The 20298-nt window shown below is 33.0% G+C and overlaps 1 protein-coding gene across 2 annotated transcripts in view; it reads right to left on the bottom strand.

The window, feature by feature from the left end:
- ZNF800 (zinc finger protein 800) overlaps positions 1–20298 on the bottom strand; it is a 248662-nt gene that overhangs the window by 227190 nt on the left and 1174 nt on the right. For both annotated transcript variants that reach the window (XM_074193776.1, XM_074193780.1), the window contains exons 2-3: positions 15317–15412; positions 151–294 (exon numbers count right to left, since the gene is read on the bottom strand). In XM_074193776.1, coding sequence (XP_074049877.1) covers positions 151–294; positions 15317–15412 — 240 coding nt within the window. The remainder of the gene's footprint in view (positions 1–150; positions 295–15316; positions 15413–20298) is intronic.

Raw genomic sequence — 20298 nt, 5'->3', positions numbered from 1 at the left:
AAAAAAATAAACTGAGAGGGAAATTTTATTTTATACATTTATGGTTACTTAAATTATTTGTAATTTCAAGCTAATGTTTTAATACACAAAATTTCAAGGAAAGAACAATTCTAAAATGCATAAATGAAGATTTTAGTGAAAGAAACTTACTGTCATCCATCTGGAGACTTGGAGGGCAGTAGAATTTTTTATGAGTAATTAAATTTGGTAATCCTCTGAAGAGACTGCGACATAATTTACACTCAAAAATTGTGTCCACATCTCTTAATAAAATGTGTTTTAGTTGCTTAGTTCCTGGGGAAGAAAGAAAAATGAAATTTAAATGCATACCTCAAAACTAGGTAAGAAATGATGATAAATTATCATTAAGTACTGCATGAAATCAAAACCAAATACAGGCACACTATCATGAGAATCTTAAGTCCTAAGCAAAACTATGCTCTTCATTCAGTTTTATGGATGGCTATGAAAAATAAAAAGCTTCTGTCCTGGTTATTATTTACTTGCCAGGATGTGCCAACAGGTTGTGGAGATATTAGAAAATCCATCATTCAAATGCTGTATCAAAAGGGTAGAACCAAATAGGTCACAGATCTCAGGTGCTTGTTATTTTTTTTTACATAAGAATAAATTAGTGTAGCAAAAGTTAGCCCTTCCCCACCCCCTTAATGAGTCTATGTTCTCAGAACAAATTGATAAATAACTATGATTTGAAACCCTGAACTATTCTGTGAACTCAAGCTCCCTCAATATAAAAATGCAAAATAATACTGACCTATTTAATACAAATGATATAGGAGAAAACTACAACTGACCTGACATACTGCATCTTGGGTCTTAAAATATATGTCAAATTCTAGATAAATAAGCATTTATAAGGTATATCAAAAACATTTTCAAAGATATCAATGGCATATACTTTGTTATACTTTTCATAGAACTTATATTTCTTATAGAAGAAATCATATAAATGTTTGAAACTGCATTAAAAATACCCCAGCATTGACATTAATAAATGCTTTTAAAAAATCTCTAGCCATTCCTTAAAATGTCACTTATACTATTGTTAATGGCACTACCTAATGTTAAAAGACCCAGTATAGTAAAATTAACATGCATCAACTGGAAAAATGTCATTAGTAATCATCTAATCCTTTTCTTGTCATGGACCATTTTGACAGCCTGGTGAAGACTTCTCAGAATAATGTTCTTAAATGAATAAAATAAAATACATAGGATTACAAAGAAAATTAGTCCTATTAAAATATTTAACAATACATTTATTTCTCAATTTAAGACCTGCTTTAATCCTAATTCCATTTTATACAGATGAAGAAAGTGAGGTTTAGGAAAGTTAAGGTCAAACAACTAGATAATGACACAGTATTGGTATAATTCCCAATCTAATTTGTTTCCTAGAAATCAAGAGACCTAGGTTTACTTCCTAATTTCAGCATAAAAATAGTAGAATAATCTGAGAAGTTTTGTGATCACTATGCCTTATTTTATTTATCAACAAAGTAGCAAAACAAAATGCTTACCTCCTCTATAATCTCAAAGGGACTCTAAGGGTATAAATAAAAATACATGAGAAGTCCTTTGAGTTCTTTAGAAAAAAACATTGCCTAATAATATAAAAAATGAGGCGCAAGAAAAATAAGAGTAAGGAATAAAACCAAAAAGATTTCCATGTCTACAAATTCCTTACTTACTCTTTTGTTAGTCTACCCCTCTATGAATTCTGAAGAATAAATTTTGGCTAAACCAGACCACATATATTTTGAACACGTAGATATGTAACAGCTCAATAACTCATGTGATGAAGAAGCAGTATTGGAGACCAAAACTATTACTCTGGTGATGTTCCCTTAGCTAAACTTTACTTTTTTCCCTCTCTGATTGACTCATTCTAACAATAGTCAAAAATACTTTCTCAGGTTATGCAACTGAGGACTAGAAGAATTTTCCCAATAAGAAGGGAATCATATCATATTCCAAACCCAAAACTAAAATAAGACTAGACTTCTAGAATAAATCATAAAGTTCAATTTGATCTTTTTTAAAGAAGATTTTAAAAGTATAACATTTTTAAAATTATTAAAGTACATAAATATAAATCAGAATCAGATTCCACAGAATAAAGAATAGCAAATAAAAGAAATTGAAAAACATAAGAATGATCTACAAAGCTGAATATTACAAATAATATACTAGGGAAATATTAACTTATGTAAAGAAATAACTATATATCCCTAGGGGGAAAGTTTTCCTTCCTTTCACTTCACCATAGGATAATATTAAACCCAGAATAGAAGAATTAAAATTGAAGTTTTTATTTGACTCAACTGTAGAGCTGATCACTGAAAGCACTGCATTTCATACCAAGAAAAAACATCTATATTTTCTAATACTTCTATTATACTCATCATTAAATAGATAAGTTAGTCAAAAAGAATGTTCTCTGCTCTTATTACTTGCTATTTTAATTAACAAACTGGAGTTTTGAAGACAACGTTTAGAATTTATCTATGCTGAACTTCGTATTTTGGTATGATTTGGTTTGAAATATTTTATAAACTTTAAAGCACTACAGAAATGTTATTTTTCAAGTAAAGAAAGTTATCCATTTCATTATAAAAAATGAAAATATAAATACACACACACATACACAAAGGAAATGAGTATAAATATGAACACATAATTATAAATGTATACTCATTATGAACAATATATATATCCATATTTTTTGTATGTGTATATACAAATAGACACACACACACACACACACACACACACACACACACAATTTGCATTCATTCCCTTAGTTGATGGTAATCATCTGAGTTAACTATCTTTCAGGATATAACATTTTTGTATGATCTGAGCTAATGTTTTCTGACTGCTACTAAGAATATTTAAACATGAAACAGTTTACTCAGATAGGCTCTGTTATATAAGATCCCAGAACCTCATCCTTAGTTATTCTGTATCATTTACATGATGGCAATAATATATAAATTAGATAATGTTTGCCAATGATCAAAAGATCTTTCGGAGGAAAAAAATCCAAGTATCAGTCTTACATTATCAGGCTGACAATCTGATACAACATTAATATCCAGCAGTTTTCTGCTAGATAAGCTAGTTTTGCTTCCTTATACTTCATCTGACACTATGTTGCCAAAAAAAGACAGCAGAACTCATTTGACAGCTTTCTATTAAAGTGGCTTCACCAATAACAATTTTTTAATTGGTATACTGGTTTGCCTATTGTACACTTATGCATGACCTCCATTCTTTTTAGGAGGTCTGTTAAGCATAGAATGATATTAATGAATGACTAAGGAATGCATAATCCTTTTCTCATGCTCTTACGAGCTTCTGCTTTCAAGGCCCAGTTTAAAAGATATTTTTAAAGTAATCATCCTTAGAACTTAAGTAGATACTCCAAGAGGTATAGAAAAGAGTAAAAGCATAGCAAACGATCAAAAATGTGACCTACAGCCATAGTTTTCAAAACAATTACCTGGACAAACTTTCTTTTTACTCAACACAATTTTATATAAAAATGACTGCCTTCTTAAGAGAGATCATTCTCAGATTAAAGTATATTCTGAGAGTCACTTTTTACACACTAAAAGGTTTCTCCTGAATAAATGAATTGCCAAATTAAAATGTATACAATTAATATTTTCAATTTACAATGTATCAAAGTAGTATACATTATAGAAAACCAACAGAAGCAAGATATACCCATTTTGTTCAGCAGGCAATAAAAGCTTATTAAGTACACATTATGAAGGGTCTGATCCATTTAGGAAATATTCAAAAATTTAATAAACAAAACAAAGCATAAGATTTGGTTTAAAGACCAATGGACTAGGAAGCCAGCAAGTCCCAGCTCTGTGCTTACCTTGAGCAACTTACTTTACCTCTCAGACCTCAGTTTCCTCTTCTATAAAATAGGAATAATACCTGGCCTGCCTACTCCAGTGTTGTTGGGAGAATCAAAAAAGACAACATATAGTAGGTACTTAATAAATGTTTGAATGAAATTGAATAAACATGTATAAAAGTGTTGTTAAGGAACTATGCAAACTATTATAATAAAAATCAGGTCTTAAAAATACCTTACAAACTTGCATTTTAAAAAACTTATTGATACTTTGCTGCATATGGAACCAAGGGTTCACTGGACCAGTTACTGCAATGACATCCTCCTCTCCTCTCCTCTCCTCTCAAGGTAACACAGAATGACTCAGTGATACCATGAAACAACTTGACTCAATTAGACTGTAAGCTTTTCCTGGCACACAGTGCCTGGTATAGAGCAGATATTTAATACAATATTAACTACAAGCAGAATAAAATATTGTGAAGTGAGGTCTTAACTTAAATTTTTGTTCAAAACATTGGTAAAGTTTGTCTTAACTGCTTTGTTCCTGTGGGGGGAATCTAGTAGTGGTCAAATTTTAAGAAAATGCTCTTACTTGCTATGTGCTTGGTCTCTGCCTCATGTCTATTACAACTAAATACAAACACACAGACAGTTTAATAAAAAATAACTATAAAATAATGTACCAGGAACATATAAATATAATAACTATAAAACAACATATGAGAAAAATACAGTCAAAGAGTAATAATATTATTACAGATTGGAGAGGAAAGGGGCAGCATCTGTAAGGAGTTTATGAAAGACCTCATGGATTTAGTATAAGTAAATAATAAATGAGATGCCATTTTAAATAAATTTCAAGTAATACCTGTCTACCTCTGTAGACAGACTGTAGTTAGATTTCCTCAGATTTCAAAACAAAAAATAAAGTTTCCCTCCCTAGAGAAGTTATTCCCTTCTTATCAGTTTAGAGTTTTTTATGAACTTGTTTAGAGGAGGGGGTATTAAGGAAAGTATCGAAAGGGCAAGACAAATTAAAGCCTTTTTTTGACTAAATGAAAAATTGGAAAAGTCAAAAGAAGAGTGACTATTCATTAGCAGAGATTCCTAATCTTTTTTTTGGTAATCAGGTAAAGCCTGTAGATCACTTTTGATTTTAAATGCATAAAATAAAATACATAGGAATACAGAGGAAACCAACTAAACTGAAAGAAAGATATATATTTTTTTCTATCCAAGTTCATAGACTTCCTTTAAATCTATCTGGGGAGGTTCCTGAACCCCTAATTAAGAATATATAAGAAGATGGCAGGTGAAGATTGACAAATGAAAAACAGCAAACGGACTTAAATCTGATCAAATGAATTACTAATATTAACCAAGCCTTTTAAGATTTAAGAACTCAAACATTTGAAATAGTGAAGGATCAATCAGAAATCATAAAGTTACATTTGGGTCTTTGTTTTCAAGGTATGATCCTTTAATTGGAGTTCTTAACCTGTGGTCTATGAACTTTTCATGTACACACATGTATGCAGGCATGCATATGTGCATGTATATACATGCATGTATGTACAGATAGATAGATAACTGTATTTCAATGTAATTCATTTCTTTGTAATTCTAAATATTTTTCCTGTATACATTTAACAACATCATTCTGTGAAAGGGACACCAGACTGCAAACACATCCTTGACACAAAAAAGGTTAAAAATTTCTACTTTAGAGGCAGTGGCCCTGGAGTCAGGAGGACCTGAGTTCAATTCTGGTCCAAAATATTTAATACTTACTTGTGTGACCTTGGGCAAGTCACTTAATCCCATTGCCTTGCAAAACCAAAAAAAAAAATTTCTACTTTAAATATACAACCAATGTCTAAGTTTTTAGCTGAATTTTAAAAATTCTATTTATTTTTCTCTTTAAGGGAAAAAAAAGGAACTTCTTTCAATATCTCAAGTAAACCACACCTACAGTCTGAGTCTACTAGATCAGACCACATGGTCATGATAACCTTATGGTAGCTTACCCTAATAGCAGGTTTTGTTCTTTAAAGTGATGAAAATTTCTTGAAAGTTGAATCTGCAAACTTAAATTTAAGTAATGACAATGACAAATATCACAGTTATCTCTTCATTCTTTCCTACAAGGATTCTTTTATCCATACCACCTAGAAAACAAGTTATAATGCCTCAAATTGTTCACTTTTACCTATTCTTAAAATAGCAATAAGATGACTTATTTAAAAGTCATCTTTATTAGAGGACTTTGCACCAGACATAGGAGTCAAACATAAAATATAAAAAAATATCTTTTTAATTGATTCCTGGGTTATTTTTGGAGCTACATTTTTTTTCCTTTGAAAAGTAAAAAAATTCAACAAAAGGGAAAGTAAAAAGTCAGTTCATATTACTACAAAGAAATGGTTCTCAACCTCAAGTCAAGAGTCAAATTAGAGTTATTAAGGGTCTTCAGAAAATGCTCAAAGTAAGAGCCAGGCATATCTGACAACTGCCTCTAAGGCCCTTCAACTACTTCCACCACCCCTCAAGTACTTGTTGCGTACAGAGTCCAAAGTTAAGCTGCAACAGCTATGGCAGCAGCTTAAAAAAAAATCCCAACAAGTATCCCTAACTCATTCATCTGGCATTTCAGACTTCTTTTTAAGTTATAATAGAAAAATCACAAACATAACTGAAGAAAATGACAAATTCCAGGAGCTAGGTATGAATAGCAGGATCACAGAATTTTATATTTGGAAGCTGTCTTCAAGAGCTGCACACCTCACAGTTTAGAGATCATCTAATCCAAGATCCTCATTTTACAGATTTTGAAACCAAGACCCAAAGAGGTTGCACCTTACTTTAGGTACAACCTAAGTCAGCAGCAGTCAGGACTAAGCCCAAGTCCTCTGAATTCAAATTTAGTGGGGGGTTTTTCCCCCCACTATATCACACTGCCAAAACTAGAGTCTAAGATGAAACACTAGGCACCACAGTTTCTTAGTATCCAGAATTCTTTTAACCTTTTCAACTTTTAAGACCTGTTAGAACCTTATGAGAACCCAAGGGTACTTCCAAATCACAATGAGGCAATGGGACTAGGATTTTAGTGAGGGGGAAAAACTAAGTAATTTTCAAAAATTAAATGGGATGATATCAATTTCATAAAATTCAATTCCTAATCAATTCAGGGAAGGGGGTGGGAAGAGTCAGAAACAATATGGTTTAATAGAAAGAAAAGTGAAAAGACCTGAAACATTTGGTACCCTAAATTTAACAAAAAAATTCACTGAGAGACTATAAAGCAGTTAACAAGCATATAATATCCAACTCCAGAGATCACAATGTGTCAAGAGTTGGAAGACTTAGCAGACAAAAAAATTCTTTCCTAGATGAAGGAAAATCAAAAAGCTTCTCAGGAAACTAAACAAAACCCTTGGACACATTATGATTTCTAGAAAATCTCTTTTAGATACTTTAATTTTACATATCCAAAGCTCTTTGATGGAATCTAGGCTTATTTTAAGCATTATAAATCGTGCATATATCCTACAGGCACCAAAAATTAAAACATATAACCAAAGAAGAAATCAAAGAGTTCATTAAATAGATAGATTATGAGTTAATGCTAACAATCTAAACCTAAACATTTTACATGCTGAACATAAGGCCAAACTAGAGACAACTTCTTATCCAAAAACTCAATTGAATTCAATCACTATATAATCAGCACCTACTCTGCACAGGCAGTGTGATAACTATAGTACAAGTATTCTTTGCAAGGACCTCACATCTTAATAAGGGTTTTGCATAATGCTTAAATAAATACACAAGGAAAATTATCTTATGCACAAAATGTGAATCCCATAGATATCTCCAACTCAATATGCCCACCATTCTTCTAAATTTCCTCATTTCCATATAGAGCTTTTTTAATATGCTAGGGTCAGAGCTTCATTTTCATCCTTGCTTTCTCAATCTAGTCACTTTCTCTCCACTCCCATAGCCACAACTTAGATCAAGACTCATCATATCTCATTTATTAGACTATTCCTATGAGTCTCTCTCCCTATGAAATCCATCCTCCAAACAGCTACAAAAGTGGTTTTCCTAAGGAGATCTAACCACATCATTCCCCTATACTCAATAAACTCCAAATGGCCCCTATTGCCTTTAGGCAATTACTCCATCCCTTAAAAGTCTTGCACGACCTGATCTCAATCTACCTTTTCAGTCTCTTTATCCATTATTCTCCTCCACGAATTCTATGGTTCAGTCAGATTTGCTGCCATTCTTCAAACAGTCCTCCATCCTCCCTCTTCTAGGTTTTTCAACTGACTGTTCCCCTGCCTGGAATGCATTCCAGGGCTGCTTCACCTCAGGGCCTCTTAAGATCCCTGTTCCTTCAAGCTTCAGATCAAACACCACCTTCTACATGAAGCCTCTGCTGATACCCTTTCATTCCAGTACTCTTCCTCCCTAAATTGTCTTTTTAAAAATGGATTCTGTGTCTATTCCAAATATATATTTATTACTCCCAATAAAACATACGCTTTTATGCTTTTAATGTAATTTTTTGTGATATTCCCACAGTGACTGGCATAAAGGTATTTAATGAAAGTTGAAGTTTTTGGACTAGTTGACAGGCAAAAGGCTAATAGAAATTTGAAGAGAGAAAGGTCATTTTCATTTAGGGAGAGTCAATAAAGGTATCTTGGAAGAGTAGAACCTAAATTGGGACTGTGAATGAAGAGATTTCAAAACATAAGGGACTGAATCCATTATAGGCATGGTAGACAACATAAGCAAAAGAAGGAAACTGCAGGAAATAAAGCAAGAATGAGGGAAGGGAAAATGATTTGAGGATGAAAAACAGTTCAGTTTTGCTACAACTTATGTGTGAAGAGGAGTAATATGAGATGAGGATGAAATATTTCAAATCAGACTGTAGTAAGCCTTGAACTTACAAAAACAGGCATTTAATCCACTTTTCAGATAAAGTACACTATGGTGCATAAAGAAGATTTGATATCAGAATGCCTAGATTTCAATCAATCAATATTTATTCAGGGTCTACTACAAGTCAGACAATGTTGTTAAGCACTGGAGAGATTAAAAAAAAAAAGAGGCCAAGTGCAGCAGCACTTGCCTTTAAGGAGTTTATAATCTAATGGGTGAGAGACAATACAAAAACCAAAAGAAGAAACAGACAAGATAAATAAGAAATAATTAATAATAAGGGAAGGCACCATATTTAAGAGGAGTTGCAGAAGGCTTCTTATTGAAAGTGAGATTTTTGCTGGAACTCGAAGGAAGCCAGGGAGGTCAGTAAATGGAGCAAAGGAACAAGGGTACTTTCCATATGATAGATAGGAAGATAAAACACCTCATTTGTACAATAGCCAGGAGGTCAGTATCACTATACTGAAGAGGCTGCAGCAGAGAATAAGGTATAAGAAGTTTGAAAAGATGGGAGGGAACTGAGTTATGGAGAATGTGAAACAGAGCATTTTTTATTTGCTCCTGGAACAATAGGAAGCCACTGGAATTTACTGAGCAGGAGGCGATACAATCAAACCTGCACATTAGGAAAATCACTTCAGTGGCTGAATGGAGAATGGCTTGGAGTAGGGAGAGACTTGAGGCAGACAGACTCACCAGCAGACTATTTCAGCAAGTCCAGGCTTGATCAAGGTGATAAGGACCTGTACTAAAGTGGTGGCAGGGTCACAGGAAAGAAAAAGGGCATATTTGAGAAATACTGCAAAGGTCTTAGCAACAGACTGGAAAAGTTTTATAAAAGTTAATGAAGAAATCAGGATGATTCCTAGGTTGTAAGTCTAAGAGTCTGAGAGAATGCTGATAGCCTCTTAAGCAGACATGAAGAGCCGTTTTTCGGTGAAGGGCCATTTGGATATATTCTCGGGCTATATGTGGTCAAACATTTAATTAATTCACTCTGAAATTTATTGAATTTTGAGTCCAACCTGCAGTTGCCTTGATAAGATCAGACCAATAAAGTCTGAAGGGCTGGAAGTTTCCCCACCCCTCCAATACAGTAATAGGGAAGGTAGGAGGCAGAGAGAATTTAAGAGGTAAAATAATGAGTTATGTTTCAGACATATTAAGTTTAAAATGTCTATTAAATATCCAGTTTGAGAGGACTAAAAGATATTTAGAGAGATATAAGATTGTAGATGAACAGAGATGGGGAGGAATCCCAAAATGAAGCAATATGAAGAAGAAAAGAGGGTGCAGAATAGAGAACTCTTGAGGGACAACTACAGTTAGAGGATGTGATCTACAGGGGGAATCCAGCAAAAGAAACAAAGTGGTCAGATAGGTCGGAGAATCAGGAACAAATGGTTTCCTGAAAACCTAGAAAGAAGAGAATATCATGGAGAAGTGATCAACAGTATCAAATAGAAATCCAAGAGAATGAAGAATAAGTAAAGGTCATTGGATATGGCAACTAAGAGATCATTAATAACTTTGAAAAGGGTAGTTTTTGATGGAATAAAAAGGTCAGAAGCTGGATTGTAAGGGTTCAGAGAGTGAGAACACAAAAAATGGGGACACTTAGGGTTGGCAGACAGCTAGTATGGCTAGCTTTTTAAAGGCAAAAAGGATATAGAAAAAAGGTAATGGGGTAGACAGGTCAAGAGTGTTTTTTTCAGGACAGAGAATATTAGGGCATATTTGTAGGCAGTAGGAAATTAAGTTAGTAAGTAGAGAGGAAGAGACTGAAAATAAGTGAAAGAATAAGGATGGGAATGACAGAGGGGACAATCTATTAGAAGAGATGTGATTGCTTGAACAAGTAAAGGAGTTAGCCTTAGTAAGAAACAAGATTACTTATCATGTCATGTGATACAGGGGTGAAAGAGGAAAGAGTGTCAGAAGACACATTAATGGGATAGAAGAGGGAGTTCACAGCAAATGGCCTCAATTTTTTCTGTAAAATAAAAGGAAAGGTTCTCAGCTGAGAGATTAGGGGAAGAGGGATTTGGGGAGACTTGAAGAATGAAAGGGTTTGGAAGAACCTCTGTGGAAAGTGAGAGAGTAAGTTGTGAAGGGAAGTATATTTAGGTTTTCCTAGAAGCAGTGAGGGTCCAACTGACATTTATGAAAACACAAATTTGTAATAAACCCAGTCAGAATGATGATCTTCTTCACCTCTGTTCAGCATCACTTGTGTAAGAGCATAAATGGTGGAAGTGTCTCAAGTCTAAAATGAGAATATGATAAAGGAGCAAGGGATTCAAGAGAAGAGGACAGCATAGAGATGACCTGGTTTACCAAGGAGTCAAGATGAAGAGAAAGAGAGAACAGTTATTGCAGAAGAGACGAGTTGGAAGAGAACTGTCCAATGAATCAAGATACTGATAATTATTTTTCACACTATCTTGGACAAATAACTTAACAATTATGTCTTAGCTTCTTCATCTATATAATATAGATAATAATACTTCTACTATCTACTTCACAAGGTTGTTATGAGGAAAGTACTTTGTAAACTACAAAGAGTCTCCCCTTTTTTTTTTTCTATTATTTCTTATAGGCCATTTACTGAACAAATTCACCAGATGTTGATTAGCAGGGAGTAAAAGGAAAGTCAAATTCAAACTAAAAAATTATGATTAAAACATCAATGACTTTAGCATAAGATTTGGGAGTGGGGGAGGGGATTAAGTTTAAAATATTTAGAACATGTATTTTAAATAAACTTTAAAAGTAGGGGGGAAAAACTTGGTTAAAAGAAAATTCTACTTAAATATCCAATAACAAGGGAATGGCTAAATGATTTGTGGTATAATTAGGTCACAGAATACCATGACAATTAACATTAAGATGAAGAATAAATAGAAATTGAGGAAAACTTTAATTAAATAATCATGCAAAGCAAAAAAAAAAAAGCAGAACCAGATGAATATTGTTAAGAATTAACTAAAACTAATTGTTTTCAAGAGAATAAACATACAACATGATGAGAAATCAAAGGGAGTCACTGTAAAATAGCTGTGATACTATATTTGTTGAAATTATAAATTTCATTATAAAATGTAAATAGTTACTGTGCAACATAAACTGGTTTTGTTGATATTGAATATTTAAGTTTATACTCTAATATATATTTTTAAAGGAAGTTATGGGAACAGAGTCTGTGGATTATAGAGTTTCATAGAGGCAGACAGAGAGCCAAGTAAAAAAGTGAACCAGTTGTCAAACACCAATAGTCAGGCATCAGGGAGCAGGCAAAAGCCAATATTCAAGACAGAACAATGAATCAAAAATCATGCAATAAGTAGTCTGAAAGTACCTAAAAAATGGAGGTAAAAAAAAAAGAGTGAAATATTAACAGCAGGGGAAAAGAACCAAAGTAAAGGTCAAAAGTTTAGATTAATCAAAACTGAGCATGAAGTTAAAATAGCAAAAGCAAATCTCAAGAGACTGGGAAATCTTGAATTAAGTCAACTCCATCTCAAGTAATAAGAAGTACCAATGCCAGAATATTCCTAAACTCATCAGCATATAGAGATGCAAAGAAATGAGATTCAAAATAAAAGATGTTAACCTGACTAGAACAGAAAGTGTGGTGTCCAAGGTAAGGTCCTAGTGGTCAGTTACTTCTCAACTAAACTGAAAATAAGGGGTATAAAAAGGTTGGGAAGACAGGGCTTCCAGTACCCTGGCTAGCATAAGAATTCTTAATCTAGGAAATTCTTTTTCAATATTTTGATACATGTGTTTCTATATAAATGCTTTATTTTGTAACCTGATACATGATATTTTATTCTTTTAAAAACATTATTCTGAAAGGGTTAATAATTTTCACCAGACTACTCAAAAAAAGAGTAAGAATCCCTGGGTAAGAACAAATAGTCATCTTCCACAATATTCAAGAACATGACATCCCAATCATTTTTTTTTTTAGAGTAGGTCGAGATGGTCCAAATGTTAAGAACAGAAGAGTCCAGCAAGAGAAAAACATATGGCAGGGACCTGGTTTTGGGAAAAGATGTAGGAAAAGAGGACTACAATAAAAAACGTTAGACCACTAAGAAAAGGGATAGGATGAAGGAAAACGAACACAAATTAAGAAAGAGGAAACAAAGCCCTCTCAAGGTCCCCCCAAAAAAGAAAAAAAAAAGTACTGTCATGTGGGAAAAGGTATCTAAAGATAGAGCAAAGAGAGATCATGCTGCCAGTGACATAAATCAAAAGGAATGTTAAGCAATTTTCACTTTGAATCCTAAAACTTCTAGCTATGCTCTTGAGAATATTCTTAAACTATATTTGTTCTCTCATGCTCCCATACAAACATGGATATATATATATATATATATATACACTATATAAAACCATGGAAAAAAAACATGAGGGAGTATAAAGTCTCTCAAAATCAAGATATAAAGAATCTATTTTTAAAATTTCTCTTCTTCACAAATACAGTGACAAAAAAGTTTATATTAAAATTATGCAAACTAAACTTCAGTTCAAGGACAAACCTCCAAAGATTATTTAACTACTAAAAAAGAAAAGGAAAAAAGTGTGAGATGTAACAAAGTATTTCAAAAAGTGTTGACTTAGGCATTGAGAGACTTGGATTTAAAACCACCTCAGACATTTACAAGTAGTGTGACCATAGGCAAGTCACTTAACTTCTCAGTGTCAATATGTTCATTTGTAAAATGGGTATAATAACAATCCTTGCACTCTGACTATACAACAGAATTATGGTAAAAAAAAAACTTTGCAAACATTAAAACATCATATAAGTGTAAGCAATTACTCTTATTTGTGAATTAATCCATAAATTAACTAATATATACTTTCAAATTCAAATTTCTGTACCACATACCTAAATCTGAATCATCTGATGTCAACAAATAGGTGCTAAGAGAATGCAAATTATAGAATTTAGCATTTCCAATTCTGGCCTTAAAATGGGTACACACAAAAAAAATTAACAATAATGATAATAAATCAGAAGCCTAGACTTTAAGGAAGTCTGATATCTTTAGAAAGTTCCTGGGCAGATAAAGAAAAAACTATACATACACAAACAGAGAAAGTGTCTGATGTTGAAATTATTGTTTCGAGATAGAAAAAAAAAATTACTTTTACTAAAAGTTCTTAGGAAAAAGTTGTCTCTAACAAGATTTCAATTTTGAATTAACTTTACAAATCTAATCACACCATTTGAACAAATGACACAGAGAATACAACCAGTATAAAAACGACATTACTTGCTCATTTAGAACTGAGAAGAAAATTAAGAAAATTATAGATGAAGACAATAGTTAAAAAAATTATAAATGAAAACAGTCTCATCCCTTTCCTTATTTCCATGGCACAACTAACAAGTTAAATAATAGATTACATGTTTCAGGTAGCTGAAAGAAAATCCTATTATGAAATCTGGACACCTTCTGTTGCACTAGTAATTTTTTCTGTATTTTTCTAAATAAATAAATGACTTTAAAAATATTTAGAGACTTTCATTTTCACATGTTTAATCATATTTGACTCACAATTCATTAACATAGAGCATAATTCCTGTAAGGTAGAGAATGCAGCAGAGGTTATATATCTGTAAGGTGACAAAAACCTAAAAGATACTAAATTCTTAACTATATTTGACTCCTAAATGCTAAAGTTCAAGAACTACCAATGTTCTTATGAAAGTGTGAGATTGTTTTACCTGATTCCCCTCCCCAACTGTTCATAACCTCATTCCAAAATATTTACCTATTATTTCTTTTGTATAGGATTATATGTATAAAGTTATCTGCCCCAACAGAAATATACTTGATTGAGGCTACTTCCTTTTCATCTTTATATCCTTGATGCCTGGCACATATTTGGCATTTAGTAAATACTTTCAAATGATCAAGACTCAAGATAAAGATTCTAAGGAATAAAACTTATAAAACAAGCATGCACAAAGAACAGCTTCAGGTAAACTGCCTTTTTCTTTGTAACTTTGATAAAATTTATAAAAATGGAGGTTCCTTAAGACTTAAAATTCTTTTCAATGCTGACAAGATTTTTCAGTTATGTACTCCCAAACAATATTAATTACCAATCTAGTTTTCAGACATATCCATTCATATTTATCAGTAATATATTAACTACACAAAAAACTAGTCTTAAGATACCAAATAATAATCTTTTCTATTTATACCATTCTAAATATAAGCAAAACTGAAGAAAATCTAACTTCTAGAGCCAAAACACCACAAATTTTATCAATCTTCAAAAAGCAACTATGAAATTGAAAAAGCATCTTAAAAAGAAACACAACATATAAATTTTTATTTTTAACAAGTCATTTGTTTCTAAGCTTTTTCTAGGTTTTTTTTTCCTGTTTCTTCCTAATGTCAAGAAACAAATCTTGAAACAAAATACTCATACCTGATCGAAAACATTCAATAATTTGTTGAATGCCAGATTTGGAAGTCTGCAGTGGTTGCTGTAACAAAGGAGGATCTCCAGGTTCCAGAATATACACTGTATAAAAGATATCAATACCCATCCCATCCCCATAAAGAAATTAGTATCATTTATATATTACAACTTAAACTAAAAATGCTTTCGGTTCTCAACAAATGTATGTTCATAATTATAATACAAATTATTAAAATATTTGCTATTCACAGTATGCTTTTTAATAAGACAAATACCAACTTAGCATGACTAAGTTCTCTTCTTGATGGAAATGATACTTTTAAGGAGTAATTAAGTTCAACAACAAAAATCTAATTTTGCCTTTTTTAGGTCTGACGATTCTTAACAAAAATTCCTGACATTTTTCTTGAAAAAGAATGAATTTAGGGGTGGCTAGGTGGCGTAGTGGATAAAGCACCAGCCCTGGAGTCAGGAGTACCTGGGTTCAAATCCAGTCTCAGACACTTAATAATTACCTAACTGTGTGGCCTTGGGCAAGCCACTTAACCCCATTTGCCTTGCAAAAACCTTTAAAAAAAAAAAAAAAAGGGAGGAAAGGAAAAAAAAAGAAAAAGAATGAATTTTATAACATTGTTTAATTTAAATCACACCATAACTCATGAGTCCAGAATCACTGGCTCTCAGAGTTATCAGGGATCATTTTCTGTTAATACTCATGCAAACCACAATTCTAAAAGTTCCAGCCAGACAGAGAGAAGTTGCTTGTACGTCTAAAACCACTTATACTAAAGGCTATAGCAGAAAATGACAACTCATGAACATCAATCCCATTTTTATTTTCCATCATGCCCCAACTTGCAATTTGCCACTACAAGGTACTCCCAACCAGTTTACAAAGCTAGGAGGTGCACCCACTGTCAGAGAACCTGAGCCTACAAAGTTTCAAGCCTCCCAACTATAGAACTAATTCCATTTCTAACTGCCTAGTAAATTACAAAGATCTGATATTAATGTGAACAAAAAGGACCCTCAATAATCAAAGAAAAGAAGTAAATTTAGAATCAATTCAATTCTCCTAAAGAAGTAAAAATGTCCCAGCTTTAACAAATAATTCTAAAATAAAATAAAAAGAGAAATAACACAAGTTCTCCAAACTCTTAACATTAACTCATCTTTGTTACTTTATGTGACAAATACCAAAGGTCAGAAATCTTTCTCATATATTCAAAAAGGACACTAAAGGTCAAGTGTATAAAACAAAGCTAAAAATAAAAACAATCAATTTTTTCAAAGATTGATGATCTAACTTTTTGACATATTCATAAGAGGCCGCTGATAGTTGTACTCACTGAAAGAAATATTAAAAAAAAAAATCTATTGGGGCAGCTAGGTGGTGCAGTGGATAGAGCACCAGCCCTGGAGTCAGGAGTACCTGAGTTTAAATCCAGCCTCAGACAATTAAGAATTACCTAGCTGTGTGGCCTTGGGCAAGCCATTTAACTCCATTTGCCTTGCAAAAAAAACAAAACCTAAAAGAAAAAAATAGAAAAAAATTCTATTCATTCTAAAGAACCAGGAATGTTCCCAAGGACATATAGGTAAAAACAGTCCTAGGAAAGAATCTAAGGATGTAAGAAATTGTACCCCCAGACAGTCTATGGAATCCTCACTAGAGAAGAAAAAAAATTTCTTCCTCAGCTGAAAACACACTCAGGTTCATGAAAATAATTACTGCCACTCCCAAACCTAGAAAAGTTTATTTACTTGGTACTATTTGAATAGACCTCCTCTCATACACCTTTGTATCCCTTGCAAGACAAGCAATACTCAAATTACCTGTTCACCTAATTCAAAACCTGCCACATTCTCCCACCATCTCGTAATGAAAATAGCTTCACTCAGTTCCGAGGTCCATCCTTCCAGGTATGGATAGTCCCCTAGAACAGTTTTAAATGCAGAGTTTTTTTCCTTCTCTCACCTTATAAGGACTCCAAAGATCCTTGTCCTTCAAAAAACAATCATACTTTGCTTAAACACTTCAAAAGAGCCATAATTTGATCTCTATGAATACTCTAGTCACTAATGAAGATTACCACACCTTTGCACACAAAGGAGTTTCATGAGTTGCCGTGGACACAAAAGTAATCATATGGGGCCAATCTGCTAATGACTTTTTAACTTAGAATGATATTCTAGTGCTATGCCTATACTGAAAGTCTTTTGAGATTAGGAAGACCTGTCAGAAAAAGTTCTCTGGTGGAAGTCTTTGGGAAGCCAGGGATACCCCTTGTCACCGTGAAGTTCTTGTCTCAAAGCAGCCTAAAACAATCCTCTTTATTCTGAAAGACATTTATTCCTAACTTTAGCCTCATTCAAATATCTGCCTAGGAATATACAGTCTTCAGCCATGGTTTTATTGATGGCTTATAAATTAAACTCAGATACTCTCTAGCCCCTGAAAAACAATCTTTTGAGAGAATCCAATCAGAATCCATCAATTCTTCCAAGACTTCTTCTGAAACTCCCCACAAAATACATTCTATCAACTTAGAAAAACATTTGGAATCACTCTTACAGAAAACATCTTCCCCTGCAATAATAACCAATAGATTACAATTAATCAATATCTATCCAATATTTTAACTAACATAATTTCCTCACATTAAAAAAAATTTTCAAAATTTTAGTGAAAACAAAGCAACAAGAACACTAGTCTGAAGAGTTCTGAAAAATAATGGCATAGAAAACTTCTATAGGGTTTTTATTTAATTTTACTACCATTTTTCTAATGATTTCTTGAATTTTCAAAAATGAGCAAAGATTTTGGTTCATTTTTAGTATTTTATTGTCATATTTCAATTACTGTACTGTCATCAAAAATCCACTGGAGGGGCAGCTAGGTGGCACAATGGATAGAGCACCAGCCCTGGAGTCAGGAGTACCTGAGTTCAAATCAGACCCCAGACACTTAATAATTACCTAGCTGTGTAGCCTTGGGCAAGCCACTTAACCCCATTTGCCTTGCAAAAACTTAAAAAAAAAAAATCCACTGGAAACTTTATTGAAACACTGCAAATAAAGTAACCATGCAAAATATTGTTTTTGAGATGAAAAATTTAGAGAAATGATTTGAATTGTCTTCAGACATGAACTGGAACATAAGCTTAACATGACTTCAAACATCTTGGTTTTGGTTATTTCAAAATTAACAAATTTTATCCTGTTTACCAGGACGTAATTTTTTTTTCCCTCCTAAGTATTAAAAGAACTGACAGGTGTGATTGCTGAGATACTGAAAGATCATGGAGGACAAGAAAGTGCTCACAGGATGAGATATGAGGAAACACTCAATAATTCAACTTTCAAAAAAAGGAAAAAGAATGGAGTTTACAAACTAAAGACCAATGACCTTAATTTGGAGTTCTAGCAAAATTTGATTCTATATTATTAAACAGAAGATCAGCAAAAGGAAGTAGTGATTCAAAAGAACTTTTTCTAGAATAGGTCATGCCTGCATAATGATATCTCTTTTCTGTAATAGGATTAATATGATGATGATGATGATATTTGTTCTTCATTCTAAAAGAAAACTATGACATCAGGGAAGTGATGCCATGACAAGCATGTTAATTGGAAGGAGTGCTGTGTCAAGTCACCAGTTTCACTTTCTCTTCTGGAGTCATCTGGATCCAGTGACCAGATATGAATCAGGATGACTAGAGATGACCCTGGTTGCAAGCTAGTAGCTGTCAAGTGGAGAACAGATTTGAACTCAGGTCCTCCTGACTTCAAGGCTGATTCTCTATCCTCTGCACCACCTAACAGATGGTAGAGCAAAAGAATGCTTAAGTCTCTAATAATATTCTTATAGTGAAGATGGAAAGATGTGAACTAGTACCATTACATGAATTCTAAGCTGGTTGACTCTGGACTCAAGTTGATGTCAACTTGGCAGTAGGTCTTCAGTGAAGAATTGCAGGGAATTTGTGCTAGGCCTTGTGTTTTTTAACTTTTTTTTTTATTAATGACGGCTAAAAGTCTAGCTTTTCAAAATTTTTACTGAAACAAAGCTGAGGATAGCAGACACAATGTATGATTATCAGATTCTTAGATATCTTGGCCATCTAGAACAATGGGCAAAATCTAATAAAATTGTAAAAGAAATTAAAAATAAAGTATTATAACAGAATTCAGAAAATAGACTTCATAGATACAAGTTGGAGAAAGTTAAATAGTAGTCCATCTGAAAAAAAGTCGGGGGGGGGTTAGTGGACTATCAATCTCAATATTTGTCAACAGCATCATATGGAAGTCAATGAATCCACTGGTTGCATTGTAAGAGACACAAAAATCTAGGGCTACATGAGTCATTGTACACTCCACATACTGGACTATTCTGTTCAGATCTTGGCATCACATTTGAGAAAGAACAATGATGAACTGAAAAAGGATGGTAAAAGACCTCAAAACTAGAGGAAGATTAGTTGAAAGAGCCAGGGTGTTTAGCCTTGAGAAAAGAAGATTTAGATGGGCCATGATGGCAATTTTCAACCATTTAAAGGGCTGCCATTTGCAATAAGTACAAGTCTAAACACTTGTACTGCTTGGTCCTACAAAACAGAACTAGAAACAACATAAAGAAGTTATAGAAGAGGTAAATTTTGAAGAAAAAAAAATTCTAGAAGATCATAGATATGCAAAAAATAGGATGGACTGCCTTGGAAGAAAGTGACTTCTTTCTCACTAGAGGTATTCCAACAAAGGTTGGATGACTATTGATATGTCAGAGAGGAAATCTGTTCTGATTCAGAGTGAACAAGATAGACTCAACTCTAAGATTCTATGATTTGTAATGCACACAATGCAAAATATACATGAAACTTGAGGATGTTTTAGGGTGCTGGGATGTGGACTACAATGTTTTAAACTTAAAAAGACACTGAATAAAGCTGTTAAGTTATGAATACAGAAAACTGGCTTCCCATTCT

This window comes from Macrotis lagotis, chromosome 7 (genome assembly GCF_037893015.1).
Source record: "Macrotis lagotis isolate mMagLag1 chromosome 7, bilby.v1.9.chrom.fasta, whole genome shotgun sequence".
Classification (NCBI taxonomy): Eukaryota; Metazoa; Chordata; class Mammalia; order Peramelemorphia; family Peramelidae; genus Macrotis; species Macrotis lagotis.
The sequence above is the reverse complement of the archived record's forward strand: the minus strand, read 5'-3'. Positions and strand labels throughout refer to the sequence as shown.